Consider the following 21,084-nt stretch of genomic DNA (forward strand, 5'->3'; position numbering starts at 1 on the left):
AAATGGGTTTTCTTGTCAGACTATCTGGGTTTTATTTCTAACCCTCCATTCACTATTTGAACTTGGCAAGGTTTTAAAACTCATTATATTGGGGATCCCTGGGTGGCGCAGCGGTTTGGCGCCTGCCTTTGGCCCGGGGCGCGATCCTGGAGACCCGGGATCGAATCCCACGTCGGGCTCCCGGTGCATGGAGCCTGCTTCTCCCTCTGCCTTTGTCTCTGCCTCTCTCTCTCTCTCTGTGACTATCATAAACAAATAAAAAAAAAATTTAAAACTCATTATATTTGCTTCCTATTACTGCTTTACCACAAACTTAGTGGCTTACAAAAACACAAAATGGATCTCCATGGGCTAAAATCAAATTTTTGGCAGGCCTGCATTCCTTCTGGATGCTCTGAAGGAAAATCTGTTTTCTTGCTTTCTCAGCTTCTAGAGGCTGCCTGTATTCTGTGGATTGTGGTCCCTTGTATCTTCAAAGTGCAAATGTATCTTCAAAGCCTAATCCAGTTTTTCTCACATCAGATGACTCTGACTCTTCCTCTTCTTCTACCTCTAGCTTCCACCTTTAAAGACCCTTGTGATTACACTGGGCCCATCTGGATAATTCAAGATAATCTTCTCACCTGCAAGATTCTAATTCAATCACATCTTTAAAGTAATTTTTTTGCCATATAAGGTAATGTATTTACCAGTTCTGAGGTTTAAGATATGGACTGAGATAGGAGTGGGGGAATGGGAAAGCTTTATTCTGCTTGCCATACTGATTATTCTAAGATATTCTATTATATAAATAATGGGGCCCACATTTCAGGATTTGTATTTATGATAACTGGAATAACTGAGACAGCATCTGATATATATTATGAGAAGAAAGAAACATAATTTTTTGAGTGAAAAACTTTTCATACAAAACTACAAATTTTTTAAAAATATTTTATTTATTCATGAAAGGCACAGAGAGAGAGAGAAAGAGAGAGAGGCAGAGACACAGGCAGAGGAAGAAGGAGGCTGCATGCTGGGAGCCTAACATGGACTCGATTCCGGGTCTCCAAGATCACACCCAGCGCTAAACCTGCTGAGCCACCCAGGCTACAAAACTATTCTTAAGGTATGGTTGAAACCAAAGTGACATGGTAATTAGAAAGTATGTTTTCTAAGGAGGGTACTTGATGGGATGAGCACTGGGTGTTATATTATATATGTTGGCAAGTTGAATTTAAATAAAAAGTAAAAAAAAAAAAAGAAAGTATGTTTTCCTCATTATAGTTGCCCAGAAAATTTTATCTTCCTGATAACAGAAAAAAGTGAGGCTGGTTTTTATTTACTTCTTTTAGGAATTACAAATCAATTTCATCTCACGATGCCAACAAAGTTAGTAGTGATAGTTGCCCATGGCATTGTAGTAAGAAGGATTCTGATGTTCAGTAAGAAGGATCATCCTGGGTGTAGGAAGTTGGGTTTATCCATGCCACATATTGCTGCCTTTATTTCACTGGTTTGATGGGAAAAAAGAGCAGGAGGGTACAAGATAAAGAGGAATTACAAATAGAATTTAATGAAAAAAATGTGAATTTCTCATTTTCTGTTCTGTTAGAACTATCCTACTAGTTTTGAGGAATAAGTAGCACAGCAAAAACCCCAAGATGAGTTCTACAAATAAAAAATCTTTTAGAAAAGATATAAATAATAATCACTAACTTATTAATTTAACCTTTTGTAATTGAATAACTTGTGTTTATTTTACTAAATACTTACTAGAATTTATTAATTACTACCCATTTGTTTCTAAATAAATCCCATTCATTAAGAGCTTCCTATGTGCCAGGAACTGTGTTAGGTTCTAGAGATATAAAAATCAACCAAACCCCACATGGCCTCTATCCTCATGGAGTTTACAGTTTATTAGAAATTATAGGAATTAATTAAGACAAATAGATTTTTTAAAAACTGTAGGTTTGATAAATGTTAGGGGAGAATGTATTGGTGTCATGAGGAATATAAGAGGAGGGTTTTATTTAATCAGAATGAATAGCATTTAATTTGATGAAAGAAGCAGTAGATGAGTGAGGGCAATAGGAAATTCCAGAGAGAGATAATAGGATGTGGAAAAGTCCTGTGGTGAAATGGGGCTCAACATGGTTGGAACAGAATGAAGTTCTGTTGTGCTGGCACCTCAAAGGCCAAGACTACAGTGCTAACAGATGAGTTTAAAGAGATTACTAAAAGAGAAGGTAAATAGCAGAGAGATAAGGCAGGACAGTTCTGGAAAAGAGTGGAGAAAAAACAATATATAGCAGAAGGTGTTTCTCTGACACAGGAGATTTCACTCATAAGAACCTCTTTCCCTATAGTTCTTTAATTCCTGAAACCTGCATCTTACATTTCTACTTCTCCTCTCCTGTTTTACTGGAGCTCCTGTCTCACAGCATGAAAAATACTATGCCAAGGGTGAGTCCCTGTTCTCACGTGAAGTTGCAGATATGGGTGGAGGAAGATGTGTTTCCCATAAGCCAAGTAAGAATCCTGAAAGCACTTTCTCAGAGAATCATGGTTTCATCTTAATGTTTTGTTCTTGAGGACCACCAATGTTATACCGCTGACTCATTATGAAGTAACAAGGCTTTAGTGAGCTACAGAAGGGACCACTTCTAGCAATATTTCTGTGAAAAAAAAGTTAACATTATGTCTTAACAACCAAATGACAGATTTCCTAGAACAATACAATTTACTCATACACTAGTGACTATACCTTGAAAGAGTCATATTTTATCCCGTCTGGAGACTACCATTTGGAAATAGCTAGAACTCACCTAACTCTCTGGGCATGCTGAATGCCAAGACTATATAGGGCAAGTCAAAAGGAGAAAGAAGAATCCATTTAGGAGAATAAATTAAACATTGATCTTTGGTTATAAAGATGTCTAAATCATTTTACCTTTGGATATTGTCTTCTGGACAATGGAAGAAATAGTGCTGCAATTTTTTCCTTGCCTTGAAATATAAGTTCACAGAAAAGAACTGCCTCTTTAATTGTCACAAAGCTAACAGAGTTGTTTTAAATACAAATTAAAAAAAACAATTCATGTATAGTCACTTGTCATGATATCTTAAAATGTTTGTTCATCAGCTTGTTTGAGATAAACTAATAAAAGATTCATGTTGCTTTTTTCATCCTATTTCAAGAAACTCTTTTTATAAATATTACTAAAAAATGCTTTGCATGCAAACCAGAGTATTTAATATTATAATTTCATGTTCTTGTGTTTAGATTACTCTTGTTCGGAAATATATAGCTGGCAAAATACGCTCAGACCTGTTAACAAATTAAGAAATAAAACTTTTTTCTCATTTCTTCCCTGCCTTCTTGTCTTTTTTTTACATTTCTCAAAAGCCTAATATGTGCTCAGCATGATCATTGAGTGCTGGAAAATTCAGTGTTCAATTAGTTCACCATTATGTGAAAGAAGATGGAAAGTAAACCAACAATCTAAAGATCAAGTGTCAAAGGCTGTGACAGCAATGTATGCCAGGAGCTCAAAGGGTAAGTGAAGAAAAGTGCACACAGTCTCAGAAGGAGTCTGTTGGTCAGAGTGGGAACTCTGTGTCAGTCTGGTTACTGAATGAAGACACTGTCAAAGGGAAGAAAGGCATTCCCTTAGAAAGGTACGGAGGGCACTCCATGAAAAAAAGAAGAACATAAGCAAAGGTCTACAGGAACAAAATCAAATGTCAGGGAACTGCACATCATTTGGTTACCCAAAACTTACTAATTCAGAGTTTGATAACTCTTTTTCTGAAATGAAGACAAAGAATAATAATAATAATAAACACTGTAGACATTCTGTTGATTTCCCATTTTGGAATTTCATTAAACCTGAAGAATCTTTTTGTTCTGAATCACCAGCAATAAATCTTTTTTTTTTAATTTTTATTTATTTATGAGTCATAGAGAGAGAGAGAGAGAGAGGCAGAGACATAGGCAGAGGGAGAAGCAGTCTCCATGCACCGGGAGGCTGACGTGGGATTCGATCCCGGGTCTCCAGGATCACGCCCTGGGCCAAAGGCAGGCGCTAAACTGCTGCGCCACCCAGGGATCCCCACCAGCAATAAATCTTAATTGCCAAAGTAATTTCCAATTATTTTGAATTGTAGTTAACTTTTTCTTCTGAGTATCTTAGGGGTAAAAAAAAGATTTCACTGAGTAAAGTCAAAGTGGTAATCTGAATCTACCTGATTTGATGGCTGACTCAGGATCTTGCAGTGTTTAGGGTTCTTGTTATAAAACAGCAACTTTGCATCATTTACATTATTTTAGTACCACGAAATTACTTAGAATTATTGTACACATAAGAGTACATTATAATGGCACCTAGGTGGCTCAGTGGATGAGCATCTGCCATTGGCTCAGGTCGTGATCTCAGGGTCCTGGGATGGAGTCCAACATCGGGTTCCCTGCAGGGAGCCTGCTTCTCCCTCTGCCTATGTCTCTGCCTCTCTCTGTGTGTCTCTCATGAATAAATAAATAAAATCTTTTTAAAAAGGAGTACATTATAAGGAAGAAAAAATAAAGACATAAAAAATGAAGTAGGTCACTTTGAAAAGTTACCTCAGAGCTTAAGGGTCACTATTACCTGTTAACGAAGGAGCTGGAACCCTCGGGAAAACCCAGATCTCTTGACCCTAATTCCAGTGATGTGGTCCTTTGACATCTTTACCCAGATTTTTCATAGGCATTTCTAACTTATCATGCCTCCCCAAATCTTTGTTATCTCCCTATCTTCTGTATTCCTAGGTGTGCTCCTTCTTTAGTCCTCTCTGATAATACAATAAAAAATTAAAGGCATCCCTTATCTTTATTATAGCCAATTGATACTTTTTTTAAAGTTTTATTTTAATTCCAGTTAGTAACATACAGTGTTACATTAGTTTCAGGTGTACCATATAGTAATTCCACACTTCCATACCTCATCCTTTGCTTATCATGACAAGTACAAGTGCATTCCTTAATCCCCATCACCTGTTTCACCTCTTCCTTCTAGTAACCATTGGTTTTCTCTTTATGATTGAAAGTCTGTTTCTTGATTTCTCTCTTTTTATTTTTTCTTTTACTTTTTTTTTTTTACTTCTTAAATTCCCCACATGAGTGAGATCATATGGTATTTGTCTTTCCCTGACTGACTTATTTCACTTAGTATTACACTTTCTAGCTCCATACCAATTATATATATACAATTATATATATTTGTATATATTATATATATGTAATTTATTCTTTATCCATTAATTACCAAATGATAATTCTTGACAAGTCTACAGGTATCCATCCCCTGCTATCAATCTAATCTAAGCCACCATTATCTATCACATAGACTTCTATGAAAAACTAGTTCCACTCTTGACTTCCTGAATAAAAACATTTACCACACAGTAGCAAAAGCAATCTTATTAAAACGTACATATTTAAAACTTAAATCCAAATTCTTCCTCATGACCTGTAAAGTCCAAGAGGACTGGATTCCAGCTTAACTCTGCAAACTCTGGTACCATTCTCCATCTGCATAGGTCTTCCTTGAATAATTAGAACACATGGAGCTCCTTCTCTCTCCTTAAACATTTGGAAATTCTTTCTTTTTGTCCTTTTCTATCTGGAACACCCTTTCCCCTCCATTCTTTACATGTCCAACTTCTCTTCCTTTTTTGGGTCTCAGGGTAAATGGAAAATTCTCTAAGAAGATGTCTCTGATCACTCACTCCAAGGTTGGTTTCCCATTCTGTTCTCTACCACATCACCTTCTATATTTCTTCCTAGTATTTACAATTTGTGATTATTTGAGGGAGATTATTTTTTTGGTGGTGGGATGGGGGAGTTGGTTGGTTTATCACCTGCCCTCTAATATATTGCTTTTTCACTAGTTTTTTTTTCTTTTTGCAGAGCCAAGTACAATGTATTCAATACGGTACACAATTAATAAATGTTTCTTAAATGATTTGATGATGTGTAGGCCTATATGATGAGTAATTGCGATGTTTCTAACCTCAATATAAAAAGAAAGATATAGGGATCCCTGGGTGGCGCAGCGGTTTGGCGCCTGCCTTTGGCCCAGGGCGCGATCCTGGAGACCCAGGATCGAGTCCCACATCGGGCTCCCGGTGCATGGAGCCTGCTTCTCCCTCTGCCCGTGTCTCTGTGTCTCTGCCTCTCTCTCTCTCTCTCTGTGACTATCACAAATAAATAAAAAATTAAAAAAAAAAGAAAGATATATATTATTAAAAAACAAATGATTTATAATTATAGTTACATTTCATGATATATAAATATAGTTTTTCTTACATTAAACACAGCTCATGAGAGCTAAGATGACGTGTTCATGTAAGTAAGTATAAGGTAAGATGTTATAAAAAGCAATGACAATATTTATTCCTAAGCTTTCAAAAACAGAATAAAACTGGGAATTAACATAATTAAAGTGATAATAGAAAGAAGTTATCCCTACTACCTAATTTGAGAGCCACAATTGGTGTTCTTCAGGGCTAACTACATTTCATCAAAAATGGTAAGTAGCTCACTAGGTTAGTGTCATGCAGGAAGGCAGATACAGAAGTACCCAAGTGAAGCTGGCTTCACATGAAAACTGATTTCTGAATATGACAACTATTTCAATTATCAAATAAATGAACTATCTAATCTGTATGGGGTTGGCTTGTGTCTTGTGTTGAAAGTTTGCCATATCTTTAATAACAAAAACTATTTTTTCTTTTGATTTTCCAATAAATCCAACAGATATTTAGAGCTTTTGGCAACAAAGCTGACTAAATCTTTATATGGCCAGAGGGATAGCATCTAAGAAAAGAATATCATAACTTTGTGTTATATTTGCCAACTAAATATACTCTCCTGACTAAATATATGGATTTAATATTGCAGAATGACAAGACTATTACATTTCATTATAGTTGTACGGTCAAGTGTATAGTCTTTAGTTAATTTGGCCATAGGGAGAATAATTACAACATAGACCTTGGAATGACTCAAAGGGCTTCCTACCAGTATGGGTGTTGCTCTCTAACTTGTCTATACAACTCTCAGAGTCATGTTTCTACAGACAAACCATTGAGTGTTATGCTCAGTAAAAATCCTATAGTGGAAGGAGAAGGTTTTGCATAATTCTGCAGTTCATTCTATTGAAAAATATTGCCCTTAAAATTGTTTTAATTATAGAATATTTGAAAAAAAATTTATATGCAGTCAGAGCCACATCAATTATACATCACATCAAGTTGTAATATTGTAATATGGAAGCTTAAAAGACAACATCATTAAGGTAAGCTTTGCTGCTTTTGTAGGAGTAGTAATGAGATTCCATCGTTTTATACAAACAATGTATGCACAGCAATATATGCTTCCTTTTGGTTGTTTATTCATTAAAGTCATTTTTTTGAGCAACTATTAGATATAAGACATTCCACTCGTGTGGTGGATGCAAGAGGGAATGCAAAGACAGGGTCCAGCTCTTCTGGAACTCATTTTATAGAAAAGTGAGATAAGAGATAAATAATATAATATATAACATAACACATAATAATAAAAGTAATATATATGATATATAATATGACATAAGGCAATGTAAAATATTAGAAAGTATAGGAAATTTTCTGGTACAGAATATTGGTTTCAGGTAGACACATCCAGGACCCTAATTTTTATCAATGGTATGAAATGAATATTAATTTCTCTCCTTATTGATTAACAGCAACAAGTTGTAGGCAATTCAAATTGTCTTTAACTCATTACAATGCATTCTTCAGCAATCATTCAACTTGAAATACTAAGGGATTCCAAACTTTGCTCCAAGTAATTTAAGCTACTTCCCTGTTTTTCTTTTAAGAGACTCTTTAGAAACTTTTGTACTCTCTTAAGAATTCAGAAGGATGAAAATAGCCCCATATGAGTTTGCAAGTCTAAACATAACAATAATTTAGGCTGACAATGCTTTCACTTTTAAACAAATAAGGAAAAAGATCAAATTTAGAAGGCCTATAATATATTCAATTATGCTTTGCTGTCAACAGAAAATAGGCTGAAATTAATCTGCTCAAAGTTGGGAGATTTTATAACTACTGCACTTAAAGGTAATAAAAGTTGCCTACACTCATTATTATTAGTATCTGAAGCCCTTGAGAATACTCGAGTTTTGTTATCAGTAAATATCATTTGAAAAACAAATTCTGTTGCTATGACATTTACTTCACATTCTGAAAATTCCATAATGGATGGATGTAGACATATTTTGTTTGAATGAAAATTATTTAGTCCATGCAGGCTATTATGAATTTGACTAAAATTTCAGTATCTCAAAATTATTACCTTTCAAACTTTCCAATTACTGTTTTCCTCTAGGCATGATACCTGTTCTCAGTCACTAAAGTATGCTTTTTCAAAGTGCCATTGCAAAAAGTCAATATACTTCTGGGAAAAAAACATTGTAATAAAAGTTATTAGAATTTCTGAAGGGCTTTCCATCTTCAGTGATTTACAAACATTAATTAATCACCATCCAAGGACAGGTACCTACCCAACACACCATTCAGGTCTAGGAATAAATGACAAATCTGCCAAGATTTTATCCAGTATACTTCCTAGTCTTTGATGGAAATGGGAAGCAAAACATATCATTACATCAGGATTTCTTTTCTTTCTCATTGAACTGCAACTTACTGCCTTTATTTCAAGTCATCAAATTTGCTTATCTCTTGAGCTTTGCTCTGGACAAGGTAAATATCTTCTAAGGTATGCCTAACCAGATTGTAAAGTATATGTTTTTCAAAACAGGAAAATAATTCTGGGGCTTTCTCAAAACTACTATGTTCCAAGAATTTTATTTTTATTTATTACTACTTTCAAGAATATATTATTTACCTACCAAAATTTGGAGTTTAGGTCAGCTTATTATTTTAGTCAGGCTATAAAAAATAACTTATTTTCCTAAGGAAACTGGGAGAAAACAAATTGCCCTAACAGTTGGCTGCATAAATCTGCCCAGAAAGCAAAATGTGTTGTAAGCTTCATTCTCTCTGCCCAGGACTATACTGAATGCTGTCAAGCAGAATAATATTAAAAATAATGGAGCAAAAAATTTACCTTTTTATCAAAATTATTTTGCTATGGTAAAGGATTAAAGAACTATAAGCTATTATATATAATTTCACAAAAGAAATGATATGTTCAAATAGAAAAGTAGAAAGCAAATAATAATGAAGAAGGACATCTGGGTGGCAAATAATAATGAAGAGAGACATCTGGGTGGCTCAGTTGGTAAAGAGTCCAACTCTGGATTTTGGCTCCATTCATGATCTCAGGGTTGTGAGACTGAGGCCCACATAGGGCTCTGTGCTAGACTCAGAGCCTGCTTGAGATTCTCTGTCTCCCTCACCCCCAGCCCTGTGCAGCTTGAGAGCATGGGCATTCTCTCTCTCTCTCTCTCTAAAAATAAAATAAAATGAAATAAAATAACATAATAAAATAATAAAGAAATTAAATATTTTGATATTTTTTCATTATTATCTTAATTATATTAATAGCTTGTTATAAAAGGTTTACCAGACTTCCTAGACCTGTGGTTTATGTATATAAACAGCAAGTCCATAGAACACAGAACCTTGCTGTTCAAGGGATCCAGGATAAAACTCTGACATACAAACTTGAAGTCATTAAACAAAGTCAAATCTATTAATTTGATGGTAATGTGATAAAGAAGTAAATTTAAAGACCTGTTATTTTCAAAGTTTTGATTTTTTCTCCAAAGATAAAAACTTGAAATAATAATTGAATTGATTTATATAAAGTTACCTACTCTTTTTTTGCCAAGTAAGAGTATTTTAAAATTGAACATATAAAACAAACCAGTATTCATACTCAAATTCATGTCATCAAAGAGTGGACATTTCATCACAAAAAAAGCAGAAGAAAGTTGTAATCTCTTAAATAGTTCACAAATTATTCATTATTAAAATCTCATCACACTGTATGAATTTTTCTCCTTTTTCACTGAACAATGAAAATTTTACCACAGCTTTCACTTGGGAACCTCTGAAACACACCAGTAATTCTCAGTGGAGAGGAGAGATGGGTCAGAATTTCCGAGGGTTCTTTGTGTCTTGAAAAAGCATACTCCATTTACCCATGGTTTTAGAAATGAAAACTCAATTAACTCAGAGTTAAAGAAAGCTGAACACAATCATTTAAGCTAGTGAATATACAGAAATAAATTGGAAAAGCTATACAGAGTGTGTGTATGTCTTGAAAGGTAATGAAACACTACCTCATATTAAAAGTAGTCAACTCTGCAGTTTGATAGAGAATTGCAAGGTTTTAAAGGATCTCAGAGATCTTGCAATCCAACATCTCAAGTTACAGATGAAGAAACAGAGGAATATTTCAATAATTCCATTTCAAAAGTTGATGAGGTTAGAATTGGATTATTTAAAATAATTTTTTTTTTTGGATTATTTAAAATAATTAAAAACAGCACCGTGATGGTTAATTTTCTCTGTTAACTTGACTGGGCTGCAGGGGGCCAGTTATTTAGTTAATATTGTAGATGTGTCTGTGAGGAAGTTTCTGGAGGAGTTTGAATCAGTAGATGGAGTGAAGAAAATTGCCATTTTCAAGGTGGCAGGGCCTCATCCAATCCACCGAAGGCCTGAGTAAAATAAGACTATGGAAGAAAGAATTATTTCTGCCTGACAGTCTTTGCGCTAGAACATTCATCCTCTCCTGACTTTGTATGCAGACTCAGAACAAAATAACACTGTAGATTCTCCTGATTCCCAGACCCAGACTGGAACTATGTCATTGGCCCTTCTGGGTCTGGAATTCTTTGTCTCCATAACTGTATATCAAATTCCTTATAATCTCCCTCTTTTTCTCTCTCTGTTTATACATGTATGCAACTGAGTACACACACACACACACACACACAAACATACATCTTATTGGTTCTGCTTCTCAGGAAAAACCTGACTAATTCAAGTACTTGAGTTCAACAGTGATGTGATTACCAAGTTCTTGAATTCTATTGAATTAAGTATGTAATTCCATAGCAAATAAAGTAATAATTATGGCATATGGGGAGTGTTTGAAAGTTAACAACTCAAGAAGGAGTGTAGACTGATAAGATATAGAGGCTTAAAAATAGTAGATTCACTTATGGGAGAGAATGATTATTTTACTGCATTCGAAATCCAAAGAGATTCCAGATCATCTCTTTCTATTTGTATTTGCTGTTAAAGATAGCAGGCATGTTCTCTTATGGGCCACCTTCTGTTGTACAGTTAGAAAAGGAACATTGACCTGGGAGGATTTTAGTGTGAAGAATAGAAGAGAGGACATGGAGCTGATTTGAACATTTAACATTACTTGGCAACCCATAGCTTTATAGGGTCATAAATCTGCTGTGTCGAGTCTCCTAATATTTATTCCCTTTTCCTTCTTAAACTGTCCCTAGGTGTGATCACATTTTTTTCTCCTTCCTGTAAGAAGTATGGAAATAAGTTGTCATATTTATAATAGTTTTTAACAGCAATATATGTGGTCAATAAAGGGATCCTCTAGAAATCTCTCCTAAATACCAGGTAAGTACATACAAGTAGATACAGAATATCCTCTTGAAATGGATTGATGAAATCATCATTGGTTACATTCTTTAGTGTCATTAGTGTCCAGAGTAGTGGACTACTCATTTTTCCTGAAATTTTACTGGATTTTGACATAAACATAGGCTGAATCTGTTTTCATAATCAATTGATCACTTATGGAAATATAGTAACTTATTTCATCAGGGATTTAGTTCATAGTAGCAGATGACAGCAGCTCCACTTGTTAACAACTTACAATGTTGCATGCATTACACTAAATAATTGTACACATTATGTCCTCTAATCCTGATAATAGTAATATGGGGATGTTAAAATATGTGTCCAAGGCCTCACTAAGAGTAGAGATTCAAATCAATCAAGAGCCAAAGCAGATGCTATTTAATATTAATGTCAAATTGTATTCCAAAAAATTTAGTATGGGTTGATAAAAAATAAATATTGGACATTGAATAATGCATACTTTTAATACTCCAACCATTATGAATTAAAGCACAACCACCAACTTTTAAGAGTTAATGGTAAGAATTGCCTTAGCTTTCAGACTTGTACACATATGACTATGTATCTTATTCACTTAATCAATGGAAACAAAAATCTCATAGTACATTTAACTCTCAATACTTGTTTTGAGGAAGAAGATACAAATCTTGTCTCGGGATGCCTGGGTGGCTCAGGGGTTGAGTGTCTCTCTTTGGCTCAGGGCGTGATCCCGGGATCCGGGATTGAGTCACACATCGGGCTCCCTGGGAGGAGCTGCTTCTCCCTTTGCCTATGTCTCTGCCTCTCTCTGTGTGTCTCTCATGAATAAATAAATAAATCTTTTTAAAAAAATCTTGTCTCTCACCAAGTTGAGAAAACTATTGAGACCATGTGCCACTGATATTTCTGGCCAATACAGATGTGTCTTGGACAGGCAGCTGTTAACACGACTGTGCCAAACAGCATTTGCTATTGCTTATTTATTTTGCTCCATCAAAGCACAACCATATCTTAGGGCATGGAGGAGAATAAGGCTCATTAATTTGTACTGTATGTTTGACACAACTATTCAGGCAGGGAGAAATTCTGAACTATGAAAAGTCATTGTCCATCTGCTGCTGACTACACTCGGTATTTTATACAGCTCTAAAATACATTAGAAATGAAAAGGATAAAATCCAATTTTGAGGACTATGTGAATTAAGGGTTGTGAGGATAATTCAAATATTTTCAGCATAATTAAGAAGTCGCACCATGTGAAGAAGGCAAAACTAGTGTGACCCATTTCTCAATCCTAGCTCCCCAGGACATCAAGTCTGATTGGCTGGGAGCAAGGGAGGACTGCCAAGAGGCCAAACCCCTCAAGGCTGTTTGTGAAGGAAATGGATGGCCACATAGAATGGCATTAGCCCACTCATTAACCTTACCTTCTCTTGGACTACTTTCTCCAGAATGCAGTTCTAAGAAATAGGACCACTGACTAAAATAGGTTCACCTTAAAGAGGAGTTGACCCACAAACATCTTTTTAAGTCTTGGACAGTATAGGATTATTTTTATACTTGCAAGGAAGATTGACTATATATATATATATATATATACCAAAATGTCAAAAACTTGGTTAAATAATTCTGTTACCAGATTTATTTATTATATGAAAACAAGGCCACATGCATTGCTAACAATTTGTTATGATTACCTGAGATTTGTTCATGCAACTTTTCCTTAGGAGAATTCAAAATTGATTAAAAAATTAAATTTTGCTATGAGAAATTGCCTTATACCAGAGTTGTTAGATTGTTTTAGATGGGTGCTTATTTCCCTTCCTTTCTCCTTCTTTGCCATAAAGCACTTATTCCTGTTATTATTACTGGACCTCTTAGAAAAGCAAGTTGAAAAGAACATCATATGTATATATATGATGAACATAATATATATATATATATATATATATATATATATATTATTGGGTACAAATATTTCCTGGCCTCACCACATTTAGGAGTAAAGGAATATCACCCTTTGGAATAGCTAACATTTTTTAAAGAATCCCAACTATAAACAAATACTTACATTTTATTTCCAAGTAGAGTGAAAATTTTTAATATTGAAGGAAATTGCTTGGAGCAAGTAAAAAATATACATTTTCTCTATGATAACTGCAACCTATTCCATATTTATCATCGTCATCAAGGGAAGTTATTTATATTTTCCATATAAGTCACTTAAAAGCCACAGTAGTTACAACTCCACAGATTATTTGGCACTTTCTGAATGTATGTAATCATGTGTGAACTTTAAAATTCAAAAGTGTTTAAAATTGTTTTATTAATGTACTATAGATATTTACAAGATCTTAATAATATACACTGTTTTCCTTTCCAAAGGAGTCTGTTTTAATATTGTATTTTGTGATGGGGGGTAGAGAGCTTATTTACAGGATGATTTGTTTCAAAAATCTCTCAAGGATTTACGATTTTATTCATCGTGTAAGTGGCTGAATTGTAAAATAGTAAAAAACGATGACAGCTGACAGGAAGTAGATGCTAGGTTCTAAGACTGGAATTCCTCTGGAACTCAAACCTGCAAAACAACAACAAAAAAATAAAACAAAATATCTTGAGAAAAAATAAGATTGCTTGTTAGATTAAGTTTTCATGCATACTATCATTTCTCTTCTAATAACATATTAGCACATTTGTTGCATTTATAGTATATTTAATTTTAGGAAGTGTCGGGAGGCCTGAGTGGCTCAGCAGTTGAGCATCTGCCTTCAGTTCAGGGTGTGATCCCGGGATTCAGGCTAGAGTCTCACATCGGGCTCCCCTCAGGGAGCCTGTTTCTCCTTCTGCGTGTGTCTCTGCCTCTCTCTCTCTCTCTCTCTCTCTCTGTGTTTCTCATGAATAAATAAATAAAATCTTTAACAACAACAAAAAAATTTTTAAGGAAATGTCGTTAGCCCTTTGTCTCTAGGATAACTGTTTTAAATGTAAAAATGAACAAGAAAAATGCCTAAACTGGCCAATTGTGACTGAAGGGCAGATTAGAATTTGCCAATGTGTGGTGGCTGATGATTTCACTCAGCTACAACTTCAAGCAGAAGCGATTCTTCTGAAGCAGAAATAATAAACTATTATTACATGCTAAATCTGACTGATTAGTATTACCTGCTTAGAACACTGTATTGAGAGGATTTGAGATTTGTGACTAAGCTTGGTATGCATGTCATAATTGATTAGTGATGCCTGCCACAGATATGGGAATAGGGGTGCAAGTACATGTGTTTCATATTTTCTCTCTCTGCTCCCAGAAGCCTGTGAGTACCCACAGAAAGTCTTATTAATTTTTGTGCCAATAGAATTAATTCTGCACCAATGACACATAGTTGTGTGTGTTTTCTTATGCTTTTTTCTTTCTTTTTGAGATTCAAATAAGGAAACATAAACCTGTTTGTAATATGTAAGCATGTTGCAAATTTGAAGGATTATTTAAAGAAAAATTGACTCATCACCTCTTGTTCACAACTGAAAATGGAAACACAGACCTTTTATTTTTTCACCCAACATTCGGAGAGCCTAGATTTCATGCTGCAGCTGTCTAGATTCAAAAATCTACAACAGCAATGGTGATTCAACTTACTTGACATTTTTGGAATTCTAATTTCCTCACTGCTGCTTCCATCTCCACCATCGCTAACTGTTCTTATTTCAATCAAGTAGTCTTCTTCAAATGGAACAAGAAGCTCAGCCGATGTATTGTTTGTTTCCAAAATATGTGTTTTACTCTGTCTGTTTTGCCGGTACAGAATCTAAATAAAATGGTGAATCAAGTTAAATGGACATGCCATTTTTTTTAAAGTCCAGACACTCTTATGGAACACAGTAAGACATATCATTGTAAATTCTGTACTCCTTGAGTGGGAATATTCAGTCTATGCCTTTTCCTTAAATTTAGTCATAAAACAACAACAACAACAAAAGATTTTGTCTTTGGCCAATGCTTCTGAAATAAGAATATATTTATCTCTATTAATTAAATAGCTTGGGGCTATTATTTGGAGCTTGCTGTGAAAAGTCACTGCTTATTTTGGACCCCTTTCAAATGTGTGGATATGTGCATTTGCCAGGAGATGTTGCCCATTATCACTAATGGAAATAAGTTGCTCTGGGTATTTGGCTATACTCTTGGTAGATTATTTTTATGCTGTTAAAAGCTCACATGCTACTGCAGCCTAAGTTCTAGAAATTCTACTATTCAAGTAGAATATTGTTGGACTGCATTCTCATCTGACCTTACTGACCCCACACACACCATCATCATCTTTTAATGGCAAGGGGAGTCACTTGAAGAAAACTGTTGCATGGTATAGAGTTTTATTCTTGTTCCATGACACATTACTGTCCTTAGAATATAAAAATTGTCAATGAAAAATTTGAAAGCAGCAATGCTAAGTATTTTTCAAATCTTTTTTAAAAAGATTCCTGTATTTACATATGCATAGATTTGTTTCTTATTTGGTTGTGACACTCAGTTCCTTAGTAACCCAAATGATATTATTTAAGGAAAAATAAAATGCTCACCTTGTAGCCCAACACTTCCGACTCATTTTCCATGGTTTTTACGTGCTCCCAATTCAGGCATAATTTAGAGTTTGTCAGCTTCCAGGCAATGTTAGCTGGTGGTTGGCTTGGAGCTTTAAAGAAATAATCAAAGATCCAAATGAATATTAATTAGCTCATAGTTACTATATGACCCATCAGCATAAAAAGGGAAAATAAGTCCTGGATGATTATCATAGAAGAAGCAAAAATGTTTTCAGTGTCATTTGAAATATCATATTAATTCTAATCAGAATAAGCAAATTCATTTAAATTCTGGTCGTTTGAGACTGTCTTCATGACAAACTTATGAATTAATAATGGCCTATTGCATGTCCAGTATTAATTTATTAATCATTGCCATTGACTTTGTTTACTTTATCATACATAAATAGATGGAGGGCTCTGTTATCTAGTGTTCCATTTGGTCATCAATCAATGAGCACGTCAAGCAAAAATCAGGCTGCAAACCTTTAATACATATGAACACAGAGGTGTTAATTCCTAGTAGTCTTTGCCTTTTTAATCTTCTATTAGTAGGACTCTTTTACTTTATGTAACACAGTCTACTCAAGATATAAGCAAAATAGTAAGAGATTGTGAAGCGTATAGGGGAATCTCTTAGAATTCATGGAAAAATGCAGCAGAGCTTTAAGAAGGGCAAAATAGGGCAGCCCAGGTGGCTCAGCGGTTTAGTGTTGCCTTCAGCCCAGGGTGTGATCCTGGAGACCCAGGATCGAGTCCCATGTCGGGCTCCCTGCATGGAGCCTGCTTCTCCCTCTGCCTCTCTCTCTCTCTCTCTGTCTCTCTCTGTCTTTTATGAATAAATAAATAAAATCTTTAAAAAAAGGACAAAGTAAAAATGTCAAAAAGCCAAGTTCTTCTCTCTGCTCCTCAAGGTAGTGTTTGTTGCATGCTCATCTTGATACAGACCACCTCTTTGTCATTCTCAGTGTATGCTGCAGAAATCATGACTGTTCTCCATACATGACATTTGAAACCTACTCTGTTCAGGGATACTCTGGGCTAGAAGTCCCAGGAGAAAGATGATGATTGATTTAATTTGGCCATGTTTATCTTAGCCTGATCAATTGTAGCTAGATAGTGAGAAGAATGCATGCCATTTAATATAGAGTTGTTGGGAACCCAGAAGAGAGAAAAACATTACAAACTGAGAAAGATGGTAAGTGAAAGGGAAGATGGCTTTAGAATCAGTTTTCTAAGGTAATGGATGTAGTCCAACTGGGGAATTTTACATAGAAGAATACTAGAGGTCACTTATCCAAAAGCAAGCAGTTAAAGGGTGACTGAGTCACATCAGAATCCTGGTCTCTTGATTTCTGAGCTGGTGTTCCTCCATGACAAAGTGTTGCTTCTCAGAGGTTTGAGTCTACATGATTATTTTTGAGGTTTAGGAAACTGGAGAGATTAAAAATAATTCAGCTGGAAAGCAGAGCAAAGATAAAACTACCCAGCAAGATGTTTTTGGCATCTTATTTGAATTTGTGAGGCTGAATGAGCATAATATTTAACTCATTATAACACTGATGGAAATGGGAACGATTTCTTTTGGAGCTTTGACTCAACTGCTATTTAATCTCTTATATTTCACTGGAAAAGTCTCAGGGTGTCTGACATTGCATAATCATATATTCTCCTGTTACCATAAGCCCACAGAGACATTATTCTTGTTCACCTAGTTACTTACACCTCAGTTGGGATATGGCCAAGAGATAATGTTTACCTGCTGCTCTCAATGGGGCTCAGTTCATGTTTTATAATGGATTTGTTGAATTGAATTATAGCTGTTCTAGGTTGTGTATTTCTTTAAATTTATTGAGTGCGTACGCCTTGTCCAACTCTGTATTACCAACTACTGGCACAGTGCTTGGCAGCACAGAGGAGACAAACAATTAATATACAGTGAATAAATGACTATGATAAGATGGCTAAAGAAAAAACACTCAAGAGTCCTGAATGATTTTCTCAGATCATATTGATTATGTGCTGGGCTGTATGCAGAGCCATAGGTGACACATGTGGCCAATCCATTCATTATGCTTTCCTATAATCAAGGTCAATTGCCATGGCCAAACCTACAGCAATTCATAGGATTTATAAGATAGATAGGCCAATTGGATTAAACATGCCCTAGGACATTTCTTGATAATATAAACCCAATTCTAATTAAAGACATGAAAGTTTTGCACTTAAGGAGCACTCAATACATGTTTGTCAATACATTTATTCTGAAGGACTAGATGGCAACAATAATTATTTTGTAACTATTCTCCCTCAACTACCCCAGAGTGCCTTCTTTAATCTTTTTCTCAGTTATAAAGGAGATGATATAAAAATTCTCACAAGACATCATAGTTTTAATATCTAGTAAGCTCTTGTGGCACATTTTTTCAACTATGTTCTTTAAAATGAAGCACTAACATAATGACATCATAGAATCAGTACAGAGAAAATAAAAGTCACTTCTTTAATGTCACTGGTAGTGTTGGACTCTGAAGTTTTCATCTATTTCTGTGTCTATTTTGTTTGTTTATTTAGAGTAAAAGTACTGTTTTCAACACTATGAATCCACTGGTGAAGCTCCAGGCTGGGAGACAGGACTGACTTTGATCAACTATGTGGACAAGGAGTTTATAACTATGGCAATGATGCCAATATATTTGCATTTGTTTCTTCATTTGCCAAAGCATAAGTATTCTATTGACATAAAATGAGAAGAGTTTCATCAGGAATGAATTCTTGGTATGAATGGCTAATGGCATAGATCACTTAGAATGTTTTACTCTCTTGCTATCTGGGCAGTAGAAAGAGCTGGCCTTTAAAGTCAGAGACATGTGAATCTGCATCCAGCCTGGTTTATTTATCTTTGGAATGAGACAAAAATCTCCTAGTTTATAAAATGTTTAGCTTATAGGTACTAAAATACGTAATGTTCCTCACTTGGTTAGTGGTACATGCTTTAAAAAACTCAGTAACTGCTAATTCTCTTTTCGGACCTCCATTATGTCTTAGGACATAATCAATTTTTCTATTGTGTTAAAAGCAGTTTGTTAGTAATAATATAATTCCAAAGCTTGCAAATGATCCACTTCTTAAATATAATCATGGTGAATTTAAGATTTGCCCTTAAGAACATTGCTCTTCTTAGGTTCTTAATATGCTCTTGAAAGACAGGTAAGAGTGGTAGAGTTTAAGCTAATTATTTAAGAAATTATCATAGTCTATTATCTTTCTTATCTTTGTTCAGGAGAATGACTCCAATGCCAATGCCTTTTGTCTAGTATCTAAATTAAAAGTTTCTGAAAGTTGCTTTAGAAAGTTGCTTAATATGAACACTATTAAGTATTCTGGTTTCATGAATTTAATGTACTTGATTAAATTGCATTTTAAAAATCTATGATGACATTGAGATTTCTATTACTTGAAAGTTTAAATCCTGTCAAATGGATAATATGAAACACATGGCATGGATGTTTGTACCAAGTTGGCCAATGGTAAACTCAACAAACAAGTATTTTTTTTAATTTTAAAAATCTTTCTGGGCAATTTTCAAAGACTAAATTATTTTCTATTAATCAAATGACAGAGTAACATTAAACTAGCCCTCTATGGCTCTAATGGTTTCCCTGTGATCAATTTTTCTGTAGATGGCATTTATATTCAACTGTAGTTCACACTGTGAACTCAATTCAAAAACAACTTCTTATGTTACACTTCTAAGTAACAGCATGGGGTTGACATTTGGGCAAGAGAGAAAGAACATAAGTGCAAGATGAAATAAAAGCTTAATGCTTCCTTTATGTCTAAATATGGATTGATTGCAAATTTACAGCAAGAAAAATCCAGTACAAAGTACTAGTCAGTCAATGACAGGGACAAGATTGAGCCAAAATTTGCAAACACTTGGTGTTGCTGGGTCTGAATATTTCTTTCTATATAAGTAGTGTTGTTGCTGTGGTTTTATTTCTTTTCTTCTTGGAATTGATGTAAATATTTTTCTCCCTTTGATTGTAAATCTAAATTCTGTTTAAGTGATATCTCTGTGGATCACAATATATTTGCAGTGCCCCTCAGTTGTCTTTCAGAAATCATTTTCACTAAGCTGTGATACTGTTAAATCATTGATAATTACTTTTTAAAAAAAATCAAAAAGGCCAACATCATCACCAGTAACAATAATAACAAAGACTTCAGACTTCAGAAGCTTTGCATATCCTGTTCTTTCTGTTTGGAGATCCCTTTAGTCACTAGCTCCTTTTCATGTTTTATGCCATATCAAAATATATACCCTTCACTACATAGGTCCTCCTTTTGATGTATATCCCAGTCTCTTATTTTCTTTGCACCACTTTTCCTAATTTATGATTCTTTTGTTTTGTTTTGTTTTTCTTTTAGGTTGCCTCTCCCCTAAAAGAGAGATTGCCTAAAGGCAGAGATCTTGGCTGTTTTAATCTCCATCAAGCACTAACCTAAGCATAGCTCATAGGAGGCAATGACTGAATTATCATATTTCCAAGAAAAGGCTCCGTCTTCTGTTAAGCTTACCCAATCAAAATAGGCAGAGATTTTGGCAAATGTGAGCTTTGCTTTCTGAGAATTTATAATGGATGATCAAGTATCAGACTGAAAATCTAGACAGTGACAGTATGAATGTGTGATGGATGCACAATTTTTTGCTGCCACCACTATTCTGAGGTAATTTTGATGTCATCTCAAGGACATGGAAAATCAAAGTTAGATCCAAGGATAGCATATGGAATCAGAATTATCTTTAATGTTTCATTAAAGCCATTCCTCATCTTCACTTTGGTTGTCCTTTCATGACCCTTGAAG

At 34.8% G+C, this 21,084-nt stretch overlaps 1 protein-coding gene and 1 long non-coding RNA gene across 3 annotated transcripts in view; one reads left to right on the forward strand and one right to left on the reverse strand.

The window, feature by feature from the left end:
• Window positions 1-965: 965 nt before the first annotated feature.
• On the forward strand, window positions 966-15,429 carry LOC119864649. The gene is made up of 5 exons (XR_005374708.1): window positions 966-1,108; window positions 2,352-2,514; window positions 3,392-3,541; window positions 11,505-11,631; window positions 15,057-15,429. It is a non-coding gene; the product is annotated as an uncharacterized LOC119864649 (long non-coding RNA).
• Window positions 13,936-21,084, reverse strand: part of CNTN6 (contactin 6) — a 270,512-nt gene continuing 263,363 nt past the window's right edge. For both annotated transcript variants that reach the window (XM_038565825.1, XM_038565826.1), the window contains exons 21-23: window positions 16,213-16,325; window positions 15,272-15,440; window positions 13,936-14,215 (exon numbers count right to left, since the gene is read on the reverse strand). In XM_038565825.1, the coding sequence (XP_038421753.1) occupies window positions 14,115-14,215; window positions 15,272-15,440; window positions 16,213-16,325 (383 nt within the window). In that variant the 3' untranslated portion in view covers window positions 13,936-14,114. The remainder of the gene's footprint in view (window positions 14,216-15,271; window positions 15,441-16,212; window positions 16,326-21,084) is intronic.

Source organism: Canis lupus, chromosome 20 (genome assembly GCF_011100685.1).
Source record: "Canis lupus familiaris isolate Mischka breed German Shepherd chromosome 20, alternate assembly UU_Cfam_GSD_1.0, whole genome shotgun sequence".
In the NCBI taxonomy this organism is placed as follows: Eukaryota; Metazoa; Chordata; class Mammalia; order Carnivora; family Canidae; genus Canis; species Canis lupus.